Raw genomic sequence first — 15,399 nt, forward strand, 5'->3', positions numbered from 1 at the left:
GGGTAAAAACAAGGATTTGCACACCAGGAGTGAGGATTTTTTTTGTAGCTCACACTGCAATTACATAAAATTAAAATGCAAAGTGGGTACTTGTGTATTTTTGTTTTAAAAAAGGGATTAATGCACACTTCCCCATTTCTGGGTGTGTTTTGAGCCAGCTGTGTTTGGCGCTGCTGCTTTTGTGCTACTGCACATCCCGAGTTAGTGCTGTTTGCCATTTGGAAGTGTCCTCAGGAATTCTGGGACCCACTGGCAGAAAAACCTTGCATGGCTGAAGCAGAGCATTGCTGGTGCCCAGCCTTGGCTCTTCACAGGACAGCTGGTGCCCAGTCAAACATCCTCCAAATTCCTAGGCTGTGGAACAGGAATTGAGTTCCCAAAGTTGAAATGTCTCTCCATGCACTGAAATCCCACTCCTGACAGGTGTTTCTTTTCAAAGAGAGGTTGGACAGGGATTGGAGCAACCTGGTCCAGTGGAAGGTGTCCCTGCCCATGGCAGGGTTTGGAACTGGATCATCTTTAAGGTCCCTTCCAACCCCAACCATCCTGTGATTCCAGGATGATTCTGTGATTCCTTGTTGCAGCCCCAAGCATGTGCTCATCACCTTCAGGGTCCAAAAAATTCCTGGGCAATGAGACCGTGTGGCCTCTCCCACAGCTGTAGAAAGTGGTAATGATGTTGGTTGTCCTGTGGAGCCTGTGTTGGGATCTCTGGAATGCCACACCGAGCCAGGGGGTGAATTAACAGACCAGTACCACATTCCATGCAAAGGCAGACACAAATACGATTTAATTTCCAAGGAAAACAACCCTCCCTTTCCTCCCTTGCCTCTCCTGGTGCCAGCAGGGACCTTCATTCAGCATCCTCTTATCCATAGAGGTCAAATGATAGTGCCACCATGGGCAGCTCCAGGACTGTAGTGGATGGAAGGGAAAGTTGTATCCTGAGGAATTTTTTTAATTCCTAATTGACCCTGAAGAATTTTTTTCCCTTAAGCTTTTAAACCTAAATTGTGACTCTCCCAAACATACATATTCCAGCAAAGACCTGAGGCAAGTCAACTCAGATTTTTCACAGAATTGGGTGTTTTACCTTTGGATTGATCAAAGACTCCATCAGCACAGTCTGTGTTATTATTTCCTGTGGTTTGATCCATGCTCCCAGAAAAATTTACATTTTATGTAGATAGATGAACATATTTTCACTCTCTCATGTGGAAAGCAGAGGATTTCTTGGAATTTGATAAAGAGATGAGTTTTCAGGGCTGCCTTTGGAGACTTCCCTGAGTCCCTTTGGAGATTTCCAGACCTTTCTTCATTGGAGCTTGGCCTGACGACCCTGGGTGGTGAAATCCTGGAACAGGCTGTTCAGGGCAGTGGTGGAGTCCCCATTCCTGGAGGGAATTAAAAGCTGCGTGGGTGTGGCACTTGGGAACATGGGGCAGTGGTGGCCTTGGCAGTGCTGGGGGAATGGTTGGGCTCCGTGTTTTTAAAGGTCTTTTCCAAACTAAACGATTCCATGGTTCTATGATCTGTCCTGCTCCAAAAGATATTCCTTCCACATGGCGTTTCCTGAGGTGGGCGAGTGAATCTCTTTCGAGTCTCTTCTTTTACTGTTTTCTCCCCAGACCTCAGCACAAGACACCCAAGGACAGCAAAGCAAACCAGATCACAACAAGAGCACCCAAGCACTGCCAGCTTTACCTTGATAAAGCCACCAACGTCCCCGATGGTTTCACCAAGAGCAATCCCCCAGTCTGAGCTGTGCTGGAAGGGGGAGCAATAGATACCCATGTTGACATTTGCCCCTTTAATTCTGCATTAAAATGAAAATCTCCAGTTCATCTCCATCACATGCTCCCTTTTCATCTCTCCCGTCTCCACGTCTCTTGGAAGAAGCACATAAGCCTGGATGTTGAAAGACCCTTAATGGTTCTTCTGAGGCTGAATCCCCTCCAGGACTTGATGTCAGGAGAGAAAAAAGCTCAAATTTGCCTCACCTGCTTCTCAAGCTCTGCCAGCTCTTTCCAGGATTAAGTCATTATAATCTCCTTAAGCAGTCATGAAATAAAATAAACACAAGTGTGGTTTTCTGCTCAAAATAAAAATATTAAAGTTCACATAAGGAAGTGCTTTTGGAGTTGTGGGTACAAGGGAGATTTTGCCTGATTTTCAAATGCAGCTGATTGATGTCTTTGCACAGAGTTTTCTGATGTGGTTTTTGGGCTCTAACTTTGCCATTGAGCTACTCCCCCTCATTAACAACTTTTGCCCATTTTAACCTGAACTTTCCACATACTCCTGTAAACTTCCAGAGTAAGCACAGAGCAAAAACTCTCTGAACTCCTAAAGGAATCAAACTGATGCAATTTATTTCCACAGAACCATGCAATATTCAATGATACACTGAATCCATGTTTTTAACACTTTTTAAAGGACTAAAACCCTGGAAAGAATTAATTAGGCACGCTCTGAAGCCTGAGCACTTAACAGTTTTCCACTCGGTTGTATAATTTTAAGACCACCAACACTGGATACTGGCAAAGATTATCAAAGGTACTCTGGGCTGAAATACAAACTAGTCAGAGGGCTTGGCCACTAAGTGACTGGAAAATACTTCATAAAAGCTTTAGCTGGGCTATTATATTTTGTAAAGAAATTTTAAGAAAAAATCCACAGTATCCAGAAGGTTAAATTTAGGGCAGAGTGACTCATTGGGAAAAAATGTCCTGCAGGGAATATTGTACTCTCTGCAGATCAAGCAAATTATTCATGAAGCAGGGAGGTATTGATGGGTCCAGCACTCAAAGTGGGGCTGGAAGGGAATGATGGACTGGGATCCGTGAAGGATCCAGCCAGTGCCTGTGCATGGGAATGTGGGGCTGGCAGGAGCAGCCTCTGCAGCCACTGCACACCTGGAGCCAGCAGCCTTTGGAATTGCCAGAAACTGGGAGATCCTGGCATGGAAACATCCCTCGTGCTGAACTGAGATGAAAATGTACCATTTCAAAAAAATGCAAGGAATTTTTTTTACCTTTTTTTCCCACATCAGATAAAATTTCCATTCCGTTTTCTGGCATTTTTCCAGCCACTTCTGTTGTCTGCAACAGTATTACAAAGAAATCTACCCCTGCCAAAAAAGCCACCATTTTATAAGGTCCTTGATAACCCATAATGATATTGCAGAGAACTAATGGGAATCTCAATTGGAAAAAGCTCCTTATTTAAGTGCCTGATGCCCAGAAAAATGATGGCTGCTGTACAAAGATGACAAGGATGGAAGCAAGACAAAGATGGTACAGACATCCAGGTATTTTGGACAAAAAAACCCACAGTTCAGATGCAAAAGCATAAAACCAAAACAAAACAGCCAAAAAAACACCAAACAAAACCCAAGCAAGAATTAGCCAATCACAGTTTCTATCCTTGATTAAAAACTCCTCGACAAGCAAGTTGATTTAATTTCCTTTTTGCTCTCCCACTACAGAATAAAAATTACCCACCTTAGTTAAATCCTCCTATGAATGTTTACTGTGCAGAATTTAAGGAGAAATTTAAAACATTGAGGACATTAAACTGCAGGTGAACAGGGACATTCCAGCCCCAAAGAGCTGAGGACTTTCAGGCTCAGTATTTTTTTCTCTCCCTTGTATGCAGTGGCTTTTACCAATGAACCGCCCATTTTATTCCCTCGATACAATCGCTTTCCTCACTCATGATCTTGGGATCACTGGCCAAGGGTTGAAGGAGCTGCTGTTCCAAGAAGATCTGCCTGGAATGACACCCAGAGACACCCCTGAGTGTCCCCAGCTCCTGATGATGTCACCAGGAACATACTGGAGATGCAAGGAGGGAATAACTCAGAGATGATCCCCGTTTAATTGAAATAGAAACGTAGAACACTTCAACATATTCATAAATGTCATAGATTATTTAATGTATTACAGGATACTCGAAGATGGGCTGTGTTCTAAACCAAGTACAGCCAAATCCACATGGCTCCCATGCATGATGGATTCAACTAGGAAACAAACCAAAATTGTAATCAATTAACTGAAGAAGACAACGAGCCTATATTAAAATCAATACATATGTACATATATGTATATAAACACATAAAACACACATCTATTGCTAAAAGCTCCAATTTTCCTTTGCAATGAGGTGAATTTCCAGTGACAGAGTGACCTTCAAGTCAACATGAACCACCTCAGCCTATGCCAGGACACTGTAAAGGTGTTTGTTCAGAAGAAAATGAGACCTCGGATCATTGCAAAGCAAATACACACAAATTTGTGCCTTTAATTTAAAATGGAAGCCCCAATGTACCATGTAAGAGCCTCCTAAGGGAGTATTTCTGCACACAGGAGACTGGTTCTGTGAGCCCAAAAATATCATGGAGGGGAGCCTGTGAATTCCTACAGCTTCTTTCAATGCCATTTCAAAAAGAGCCACTTGCTCAGATTAAACACTCTTGGATCAGAGGAAGGAGAGAAAGAAAAATGTCAATGCAAAACTAAAACTTGTCCTGTCAGGTTCAGTAAGGACAAGAATTCAAAGGCTTGAACGTACCAGGAGTTTCAAAGAAAATTACCCAAGGCTGGGATTATGTGTCTTCCTCAGGTCCTATCCCTGGAGTTTACCTGCATCTGCTGTGCAAAGGGCTCACACCTTTCCTGGGAGAAGCAGCCAGGGTTTGGGTCACCCTCTTGGCACTTTCAAACCCCTTTGATCCCACAGCTCCCAGCTATGGCAGCACAGATCACCCCAAAATATCTTTACAGCATTGATGCAACCAACCAATCACATCAGAAAACTTTCCCATCTATTTAAGGGCTGTCACCCTCATCTCCTGGTATCACCACTGGATTTGGAGCTTCTTCATTTTAACTTTGAGGTGAACCATTCCTTCCATAAATTTTTAAAAATCAGTAAGAACATATTTCTCCCTTTGAGCTCAGCTGCAATAATTTTTCATTAGCAGAACTGTGGCTGGGTGTGGGACAATCCCTCAGGTAAGACACAACCCCTTATTTAACCACGCCATTTAATTTTGGGCTTCATGAGATTAAAGTTCATAACCAGGATCCATCCGTTCCCCAGGAACAGAAAAGATCTGTTGCTGTTTCTGCTCTTTCCTCCATCCCCTAATAAAACCTCATTTGAGATTATCAAGTTCTTCCCAACCTATAATCCAAATGCTCCCTGCTGTTTAGCCTGTCCCTGAAAACTAACAAGAAGATCCCGTATCTCACCTTATTAAAACATCCTTCCTTGCAGTTGTAGGCAGTTTCAGCAATTCTCCCAGACTGAACAGGCTAATTTTTCCTAGAAATTCTTTAGAAATGCTCCCTCAGCCATTCCCTGGCATTGCTGGTGCTCAGCTGGACATCTTTTCCCTCAGTTCCCACTAAAAACCCAGCCCTGGGCAATAAGAGCAATTTTCCACGCAAACCACTCTGAATATTCCACCCTGTTCATGCTGTCCTTTCCAACATGCATCTTATTTACATTATCTACACATCGAGCAGCCCTCCGTGAAGGAGCCAGACCCCTCATGGGGAGCCAGAGCATCCCTTGTGTTTGTACATCTCCAGAGTCAGCTCTTTCCTCACGTCTTTCCTCCCCACGGTCACGCCGGTGGGCTGGGGCGGTGGGATGGCACACACGGACTTGGATCGGCTCTCCTTCCCTTCCCGAGCCTTCTCTGTGTTCCCCACTGTGGGAAGAGAAAAACCATGAGAAACATCCCTCTTTGTGGGTCAGCAGGAATGAAGAAACACCAAGGTGTCCATGTGCTCATTGGGGATGAGCTGTTCCACTCCAAGGATCACTTCCCAGTTTTAAAACAGTAGACGAAGGTCAGTGTTTCCATGGAAGAAAAAGCCCAAAGGCAATTTAAGCCCAGTTTTATACTTTGAAATACGTAAAGAATTTGGATCAATATCATCATTCTTTTGTCAGTTCTCACCTGCAACTTTGCAGAACAAAAATTCCCATCAGTGGCTACCTTAAACCAGCTCTGGAAAATGCAGGTGTCCTGCTGGAGCATCTGGAATGTCATGTTGTCACATTAAGGGACTTTTTGGGGGGATGACCATGCAACCATAACAGAAGGGTTACAATCTCCTCTCTGTCACCGCTGTATCTCAGGGGCCACGGTGCTCGTGTGTTCCTTGGGATGGAAAAAACTTACCCAGAAGCAGTGGTTTTTATCACTTCTCTCTGCTTACACTCGTGCTTTTCTTCAGGAAGAACATAAATGAAATATTCCTGGTAAACTGTGGATTAAAACAGCTACATCCCAGGCTGGATGAGGCAACCTGACCTAGTTGGAGATGTCCCTGTTTGTAGCAGAGGGGTTGGATGAGATGGCTTTGAAAGGGCCCTTCCCACCCAAACCATTCACACCAATCTCGGGTCAGGCTGAGAAGGCCCTTGGCTCTCCTTGCTCACTCATGAGGCTCATTTAAGGAGCCCCACTTCCATCCCACATCCTTCCTGTCACCTGCTGGGCCATCCCAAAGGGATGAGGGTGAGCAGAGGAGGGCAGGGAATCACCCCCAGCTCCCCAACTTACCAGTGAAGGAGCGGCAGAGCTTGGGCTGCGGGGTGGCCTCGCCCTGCGCCGAACATGAGTCCTCCTTCTGGGACTGAGGGAGAGAAGGACTTTAGTGCTTTGTGAAATCTGTTAACCACACGCCTGCCTCATAAGCCAGCCCTCTGCAATCCCTCAGGATTCCACTCCCATTTGTTTAACTTTTGCCATGTAAAAACAAACAACAAAAAAAGAAGGATTGCTAAAAATAGACTGAAGAGATGGCAGGAAGTATTTGCAGATGCTGATTTGCTACAACATAGAATCATGGAATGGCCCGGATTGGAAGGGACCTTAAAGATCATCTCACTCCAATCCCTCTGCTGTGGGTGGGACACCTCTCACAGGACCAAGTTGCTCCATCCAAACTGGCCTAAAACCCTTTCAGGGATGGGGCATCCACAGCTCCTCTGAACAACACTGGAAGTTCTTTATGGACCGTCAGAAATTTAGAAGTAAAACTGAGCCACTGTCAGAGGCTTAAAGAATTAAAATTGCACAATACAGCAATTATGTTTTGAATTCTGGAAGAGGTCTGAGCTCCCCAGGAATGGTTCAGCAGAGAGGATGGGAAGGAGCAGCCCTGGAGCTGGGAGAATGGGGCAGGGAGTTCGAAAGGCAAAGCTGTCCCCAGGACATGGATGTTTCTCACCTTGGCTGTTCCCCTCGCTGGCTGCAGGCCAAGGAGGCAGGTAACGAGCTGGCACTAACGAGCTCCCTGTCCTTTCACTCCAGTGCTAATCTCCACCCTCCAGGACAAAAAAATAGGAATGAAAAAAATAAAAATCAGGTAGCACAATGCTGCCTGGATTGTTCGGTGCCTCTGCAAACTGGGAATAAGTCTCTCACGCAGCTGTGATTTGGCACCTCGGTCCAGAAACCCAGACTGCCAAAATAACTCTGGACACCTCCCAGCCTGGTTTTCTGTTTTGTTTTGGTTCGTTCTCCTCCCTCCCCTAACGAGGACCGCTGCCCTCCATCCCTTGTTCTCACTTTTATTGACCATTTTAATAACAATGCCTTCCCGGCTCCGGCAGCAGCGCCCGGCTCCCTGGAAAGCCATTCCCAGGGGCATTTAACGATTCTCAGAGCATGCTCCATGAAAGGGCTCCGGCATAATTACCAAAGGCACTGTGTCATTTACGCACATGGCTCACAGGCAGCTCCAAATAAGCTCCTTCTGGGGGAGTGCACTCGTGTTTTGGCAGGAGAAAAGAGGACCAAGTTGCCTGGCTACAGGTGCGAGGATTTTCTGGGTGCTCCGTGGTAAATAAAAGCTGTCCTGGGTCTCAGAATCCACCCTGCCAGTGCAGGCTAGGCTGGATCCCTGCCTAAAATAAGACAAGCCCCAAATGCAGCCGGTGCTCGGAGCCAGCAATGATGCACAGCTCCAGGAAGCAGCAGCCTTCAGCAGGAATTTTGTCCTTAGGCAGAGGAAGGCAAACTTTCTGCTGGAAATAGATAGTCTTGGAGTTAATCCTCTGGGCTGTGGTTCAGAGCTGAAGTCACCTCGTTCTCCTGCCAAGGTCCTTCTGCCTGGTGTAAATCATTTAACCTGCTCCGGAGGGAGGAGGATTGTTCTTTTCTTGCCGTTTCTCCCTGCTTTTTCCCCGTTTGCTCTCCAAACTCTCCTTGGTGGAGGCTCCTAACACAGCCCAAGAGCCCCCTCTCAGTGCTGGAAAAGCACCTAAAGTGCAGGAGACCCCTAAGGCACCTAAAGCCACCCAGGAGAGGTGATTCAGAGTCACAGAATGGTCTGGGGTGGAAGGGACTTCAAAGATCATCCAGCTCCAAACCCAATCCCCCTGGCTGAAGCCTGGTGTTGGCCACAGACCTGTGTCCATCCTGGTGAGGGCACTGCTTTCTCCTGTGGAAGGAGATGGATCATCCAGCAGCCAAGAGGAACTTGGCTCCTCCCCAGCCGGGTGAAGCCACCACCCCACACAAGGATGTTCTCCCACACATCCCTGATTTTGTTTGGGGGCAAAAGACCAATCAGCCCCTAATAAAATATGAGTTTAGCTGAGCAACAACAGCTTCATATTTAACAGCAAAGCTCTCACCAGCATCACTAAAAAAGATAAACAGACACTCACCGAGCAGAAAAAATGGGATTTCTACTGAACCAAAGGGATTTTTTAATTATTCCCTCAGCTCCTAATGCTGAAGGTATCACCAAAGCTTTTTCCAAGACTGGCAATGGAATTGCAGGAGTTTCACCAGCACCAGATGGGTTTCAGGGGCCCTTTGCTGGAAGTTTGTTTCCCGTCCCTGGATTTCCAGTTGGATTTGCAAACACAGTTGTAATGCCTCCATCTCGTGGTGAGATGTAGAATAGAAAAACGTGGGGAGCGACAGCATCCGAGTTTTTCTTGCTGACTGAAAACCTGGAAGGCCAAGCCTTTCCTGGAAGGCCAAGCCTTTCCTTTGGGACTACAAAGGATGGAATATCTGGCAATCAGGAAAAACCCTAACACCAACTATAGACACTTTCCATTAATATCTTTTTTTAATCAGGAAAACACCATTTTCTTTTCAACTTGGCATCAAAGAAACATGAGTAGCTGCTTTTTCCCCAAAAACTTGTAAGTATTGAGCTGCTTAGAATAGGCTAAAATCTACTTTTTAGCACAGTGTTCCTTCTTTCTGCTGACAAATTCTGCAATCTGTCCTCCTACAGCACAAAGTAACAGCATTCACCCACCCTCCTTAATATTATATAATATTATATATATAAAATTAATACAGTGTTAATATTTCAGGGCTCTGTTAGAGCATTATCCCTTCACTTTGGGGCATCATTTTATTTCTATTCACAGTAAATGAGGCAGCTATTCTTAAAAATTAGCAGAAAAGCTGCTGGTGACACAAAACAGGTCTGGCTTCTCCTTTGGGGCACTGAGGGATGGTTCTTGGGTTAGAGCCACCCTTACCAGTGTCACTGGGATCATCTCCCAGGTTGGACAGGACAACCTGATCTAGTGGAAGGTGTCCCTGTTATGGCAAGGGGCTGGAAGTGGATGGTCTTTAAGGTCCCTTCCAACCCAAACCATTCTGGGATTTCCATCTGCTTCCCTTTGCCTGGCACAAAGCCAAGGCGGCTGCAGTGAAGGGGTGTGAGCAGCACCAGCAAGTGACTCCAATGACCCAACAGTCAGTGTTCAGCATCTAATTGGCATTTTCCACAATCCCCAGGGCATTTCCCACCCTCAGAGGGCATTTTTCACCATCCACAAGTCAGTACAGACAGAGTGAATCCTACTGCTTTTGCAATTCCCCTGTAAATGTTCTGTTCCCCCAAAACCCAGCTGCAAGCACTCAAAGGAACAGGAGAAACAGCTTTCCCAAAGCTCCTGAATTTCCTACCAAATGCAGCAGAGAAGGGGAATGCAGGAGCACAAGGGTTAACAGTCAAATATCCTTAAAGTAGGGAACGTCGTGCTCAAAATCAGCCGGAGTTTGATGTTGCTCTTTTGAAGTTTAATTATACCAAATGTTCTACAGGAACATGCCATGTTCTTGCCTATCTATTCTGAATTGTAAGTACCAATCAGCATGTAAATGATCAAATTAAATCTTTTAAGTTGTTTGCAAGAGCCAGAACACCTTTCTGGGAAGGAAGGGCTGAGCAGCAGCAGCACTTGGTGTGGTGCTGCCGTTCTCGGTGGGCTCCTCCATGATTGGCACTTCCACAAGGAAATTGGAGTGGAAAAAAGTCCACAGCACTCCAGAGTTCTTGTGCTGTCATGGAAAATGACTGTCTAAATAGGGACAGGTGATTTATTTCTTTCTGAAAGGTCATTTTGTTCTCCTCAGTGATGGAGCTCAGCTGCCCAAATTAGAGATCACAGCTCAGAGCTTGGGACAGTGCTCCAGCTCAAGCCATCAAAACCTAAAACTGGGAGAAGTGAGTGAAATTTAGGGATGGCTCAGAACTTACTGCAAGCACCAACCCTGCCAGAGCTCAAAGAATGTTTGGACAACGCTTTCAGGCATTGTGGGATTCTTGGGGTTGTCCTGTGCAGGGCCAGGAGCTGGCTTAATAATCCTCATGGATCCCTTCTAACTCAGGATATTCTGTGATTCTGCACTGCTGCTGACCTGAGCATTTGGGAGCAAAATATGACAAGGGTTAAATGCTTTTCCTCTAAAGAGTTATGGAGGATGGGAGGAACTGAAAAGACCAAGCCTGCTCCTCGTGCATCATTCCTGAGAATATTTTTTTTTCCCCACAGGTAAATGTTGGCCCAGCTTCTCTCACCAATTTCAAAAGAGCAGAAGTCTTCACCAGGCACAGACGCTGTATTAACCCTGTTTCTCCTCTGATTCAGAACATGAACCAACACGGACCTATGCCATGTAGTAAATTGGAAAAAAATTTCGTTCTCCCAGGAATCTGGTAAGCAAAACTTCCCTCTATTTTACTTCTTTCAAGCCTGCCCAGAACTGTAGATGTGTTTAAAAACACAAAAAAACCTCACCTCCAGAATGAATAAGAAAGATCACAAAAATGCTTCTGTCCTTTCAAAAGAGTTGGGGGGGAAAAAAACACTGAGCAGTTTCAAATATTTACAGTCCCTCTGGATCACTGACAATGAGGGAGACAAAAATCCTGTCTTTGATGAAATCACCCAGAAAAGAAAACACGGGAAACCAGACCTCAGGATCTACAGAGGGCAGCCCACTCAGTAACATTTGCTCAGTAAAGAGCTTTCCCAGCACTTTTCCCAGGGTGGAAATCTGTGTTCACAAAGCTCTGAAAGGGGTGCTCAGGATGGCTGCTTGGTTTGCCAGGAGCTGGGTTGGGGAGTTTTTCCCTTGGTATTTCCTATTCACTGGAACACGATTTGGGATTGAGACCCCTTTTTTGTTTTAACTTAAAGTAACAAGATTTGTCTTTCAAAGGAAACACCACCAGCAATAACCAGGCTGTAGGGAAAGCAGCCTGTGCATGGTCCTGCTCACCTGTGCTCCCTCTTACCTCCTTCCTGGAGCTGCAGGTGTCGCTCCCGCTCACTTCCACCAGCAGGCTCTTGTGCCGCAGGATCAGGATCTCCTTGGCCTGCTCCGTGGGCTCGCTGTCCCCAGGCAGGGTGTGCCTGTTGTACGCCGGGCCCTGCAGGGACACCACACAGGCTGCTGGACACGGGACCATCCCTGCCCTCCCTTCAGGAGAGCCTCCAGGATCCTTCCCCCACTGCAGCCATCCCGCCCAGTTATGGGGACACACTGATTTAGGAGAGATGGGGCTGGAAAGAGCCACAGAAGGGAGATGGGACTCCAAACTGTGGTTTTTTACATGAAGTCAGCCAAGAAATCACTGAATGACAAGACTGAGTTACAGCTGATAGTGCAGATGACAGAATGAGTGCAATGACTCTGCTCGAGGTGCCTTCACAGCTTCAGCCCCTCTAATGTTTTATATCAACCCCACCTTCCCATATAAATCATGCAAACAGTGGGAGCCATAAATCCTCCTTCAAAAGCCACCACCCAGGCTGAAAGCTCCCAAGTTGAAGTCTCCCACTAACACCAGTGGGAGCTGGGATAACTCTGTCACTACAAGGGGTTAGGCTGGATTAACACAGGAGTAAGTGCAAACAGGAGCTGTGCCTTCATCCCTTCACCATGTCCGTAGGTTTCTTCCCAGCCTTATCCCATTGCTTCCCTCAGCTCAGCAAAGGGACAGGAGGGGGAGGCTGATCCCTCTGTGCTGAGCTGCCCACACCAGCCCCACTCCTACAGACTCCATATTTTGTGTGCAATCCTTAAAGCAAAGGCTTAGGTGGATTTTAAGGCTAAATCTCCCTATGAACAGCAATTCCACTGTACAGCCCCAGGCGCTGTGTGAAACCCCAGACATGATCCATGATTCTGTAAACAGCAAGTGGGGTTTACGCCCTTTAACCACTTGTACCTGTTCCATGGCAAAACTGCTGGGTGGATTTAAAACCTCTGCAGATTAATTCTCACTCACAGATCTCTTCCATGGGAAAAAATGTACCATGAGGATAACCCCATCCCTGCTCTGCCCCAGGAGCTGCTGCTGGATCTGCTAACCCAACGCCTGAAGTTCCACGTGCTCCTCCTTTCTCCTTTTCGCTGCCGGGTACCGATGCCGAAAATATTCCATGAAATTATAGGCTGACTGGGTGAACCTTTCAAAAGCTGTCAGGCAGCAAACAGAAATGTGCCACTGACTTGGAAACTGGATCTGGCTCCACACAGCCAACTATTCTCTGCTCACAAAGAGACATCCTGGGTAATTATGGAAATATTCATAACATCTGCTCGGGCTGTTCGGATAACCGAGGAAATTTGCGTTATTGGACACTTAAAATATGGATTGAGGGAAAAGTTATACCATCCTCCTGATCCGGTACAGGTTCCTCGCCAATATTTCCTCTATGTTGTCCAGGACATTGGGATTTGGAGTGTCATCCAATTTTTGGTCTGTTATGACAGTCCTGTCGCTGCTGCTGCAAAGGAAAGCAGAACACCTTATTTTGGAAGATGAACAAGAAGTGCATCCCCAAATCTCAGTGCCCCTTTGGGATCCCACCACAGCCAACAGGGCCAACAGCTCATCCTTGCAGATGGAGCTCATGGCAAAGCGAGAATTTGGCATTTGCAACAGAGCTGGGCTGTCCATGTGCTCCCTGGTGGATAAAAGAGCCACGGGGAGCTGCAGCAGAGCAGAACCATCTGTGAGGTCTGAAGTGGCCATTCAGAACATTTAACAGTGCAAACCCATCCAAAACTGGGCAGGAGCCTCTTCCTCAGAGCACCATTTCCCTGTAACTCATGGGGAAACAAGTGACCCTCCATGTACCACCATCAGTGCCGAGTGATGCTCATCCATCCCATCACTTTTAGCCCCCAGCTGCTGACTTTTAACTGGTGTTTGCTCACAGAAAGGAGGGGTGGGCTGGGCCGTGGCCCAGCTGCCCGGCCTGGGCCAGCTCGATGGCGTGTTTGCGCTCCAGCTTCTCGTAGAGCAGCACGATGCTGGACTTGGGCTGGTCGTACTCCCTGAGCAGGATCTTCTGCAGGTATTTGCTGTTGAAATACTCCAATCTGTTGGAGAACAAAACGAGATGGGCTTAGCTTCCCCCCGACTCCCCAGCACCAACAGACCTGAGCAGAGCAGCAGGGTCATAGCCTACCACTGCCCCGTATTCCATTAAATTCCATTAAATTCCATTATATCCCACTATATCCCATTAACTCCTCCTCAGGAATCAATGGTCCAAGAGGTCAGCCCTTAGTTATTTCTGCACTACAGTACATGAGTCAAAATATTAAAACTTCACTAAATACAATAAAAACTCCCTGGAAGTGCCAGATATATCATGAACTCTTCTAGAAGTGCTACAGGCACAAGCAGCAGCCACAGATTTAAACACTCCCAGATTCCCTCTTGAGCTATTTCCTCTTCCTTTCTGCTCAAATTGTTGAATAATTTAGGTTGGAAAAGACCTCTGAGATCATCAATCTCTCTAAGATCTGCTCACAAGGAGCCAGGATGCTCCTCAACAGCAGTGACTCCCATACCCTCTAGTGGTACTTCCAAGCATGGGCATTCCTAAAAACATCTCTACCCCCCTACATCTATGTCTAGACCAGCAAGGAATTAAACCTGGTAGCTTGTTTTTAGTATATTTTATGGTATTTGTGATTTTTTTTTTTTTAAATCTAGCTGCATTTTTTAAAATTTTAAAATGTACACATTCCCAGAATTTGATGAAAATTGAACACTTTACTACAGAAATCTGTAGAGATCCTCTGTAATTTCAGTCCACAACAAGCAGTGCTGCAAACTCAGCTCTTTAATGGTAATTGTGCACAGTCTGGGACAGGCTGTGTGTCATGGCCATGGCACTTTCAGCAGATTTCTTTGGGCAAGAAGGGACAAACACAACAGGAGAGGAGAAAGGATCTTTTTAGGGTGATGCACAAGGAGGGTCTGCAAGCATGGAAGCGCCCTGAAAACCTGCTGTCCGCTTGGACAAGGAGAAGCTGCTCCTCCATCACCTCCCTCGTGCCACAAGGATGAGCAAGGCCCAGCTGCCCACAGCGGAAACTTTGGGAATAGAAACCAACCTCCTTTTTTCCCTACACATGTACACAGTTGTATTTTGGCAAATCCTTACTTGTCTTTCCAGTAATACTGTCCCCAGTGTCCAGATATATCTTCAATGCCAGCCAGCAAATGATCCAAGAACTAAAGAGGAGAGAGGATTTCACTCTACGCCGGTTGCATACGTGATGAACCCAGCCAGCAAACAGCAAAAGCCACACACACAGCAGGGGATGCTTCCAGCTCGGGATATGGAGCTGGGAAACAAGAAGAGACACTGGGATAATTCTCCATTCACTCATCCATTGGTGCTGGAGTACAAGGAGTGGTTTGCTCTCAGGTGCGGGCAAGCAGAGAATAAATGCTGAGGGCCATGAATCTGCTCTCTGTGATATGTAAAGGGTGGCTGATGGCTCCCATGTCCTGCCTTCTGGGCCTTGACAAGCAGCAAAGGCTCATTTTGGGCTTTTTGAGGAAATTTGTCTCAGGAAATCAGTATCTTTAGGATACAAATACAGGTAACTCACAAATGAAGTTTTGACTCAAATAATAAACACTGCCTTCCCCCGAACAATTCCTACTAAATGAAATCAGCATATCATATTTTATATAAATACATTATCATTGTTTAAAATTATATTAAAAATCCCAGACCAGTTGGGCTTTCCACCTAAAAGTTAAATCTCTGTAATTTCCCAAACTGCTTTCTCTCCTAATGGCA

The 15,399-nt window shown here is 46.1% G+C and overlaps 1 protein-coding gene across 3 annotated transcripts in view; it reads right to left on the reverse strand.

Moving 5' to 3' along the window:
* Nucleotides 1-1,462: 1,462 nt before the first annotated feature.
* Nucleotides 1,463-15,399, reverse strand: part of LOC125333402 (sodium/hydrogen exchanger 2-like) — a 29,689-nt gene continuing 15,752 nt past the window's right edge. The window contains exons 7-13 of one of the 3 annotated variants that reach the window (XR_007206842.1): nucleotides 14,752-14,822; nucleotides 13,511-13,675; nucleotides 12,963-13,077; nucleotides 11,580-11,714; nucleotides 6,581-6,653; nucleotides 3,953-5,719; nucleotides 1,463-3,531 (exon numbers count right to left, since the gene is read on the reverse strand). Coding sequence is in view for 2 of the 3 variants with exons in the window: in XM_048319270.1 (XP_048175227.1) it covers nucleotides 5,556-5,719; nucleotides 6,581-6,653; nucleotides 11,580-11,714; nucleotides 12,963-13,077; nucleotides 13,511-13,675; nucleotides 14,752-14,822 (723 nt within the window). In the remaining variant the exon portion in view is untranslated. Of the gene's footprint in view, nucleotides 3,532-3,856; nucleotides 5,720-6,580; nucleotides 6,654-11,579; nucleotides 11,715-12,962; nucleotides 13,078-13,510; nucleotides 13,676-14,751; nucleotides 14,823-15,399 lie in introns of those variants that run through there. The other 2 variants (XM_048319271.1, XM_048319270.1) reach the window with 2 other exon arrangements.

Source organism: Corvus hawaiiensis, chromosome 14 (genome assembly GCF_020740725.1).
Source record: "Corvus hawaiiensis isolate bCorHaw1 chromosome 14, bCorHaw1.pri.cur, whole genome shotgun sequence".
In the NCBI taxonomy this organism is placed as follows: domain Eukaryota; kingdom Metazoa; phylum Chordata; class Aves; order Passeriformes; family Corvidae; genus Corvus; species Corvus hawaiiensis.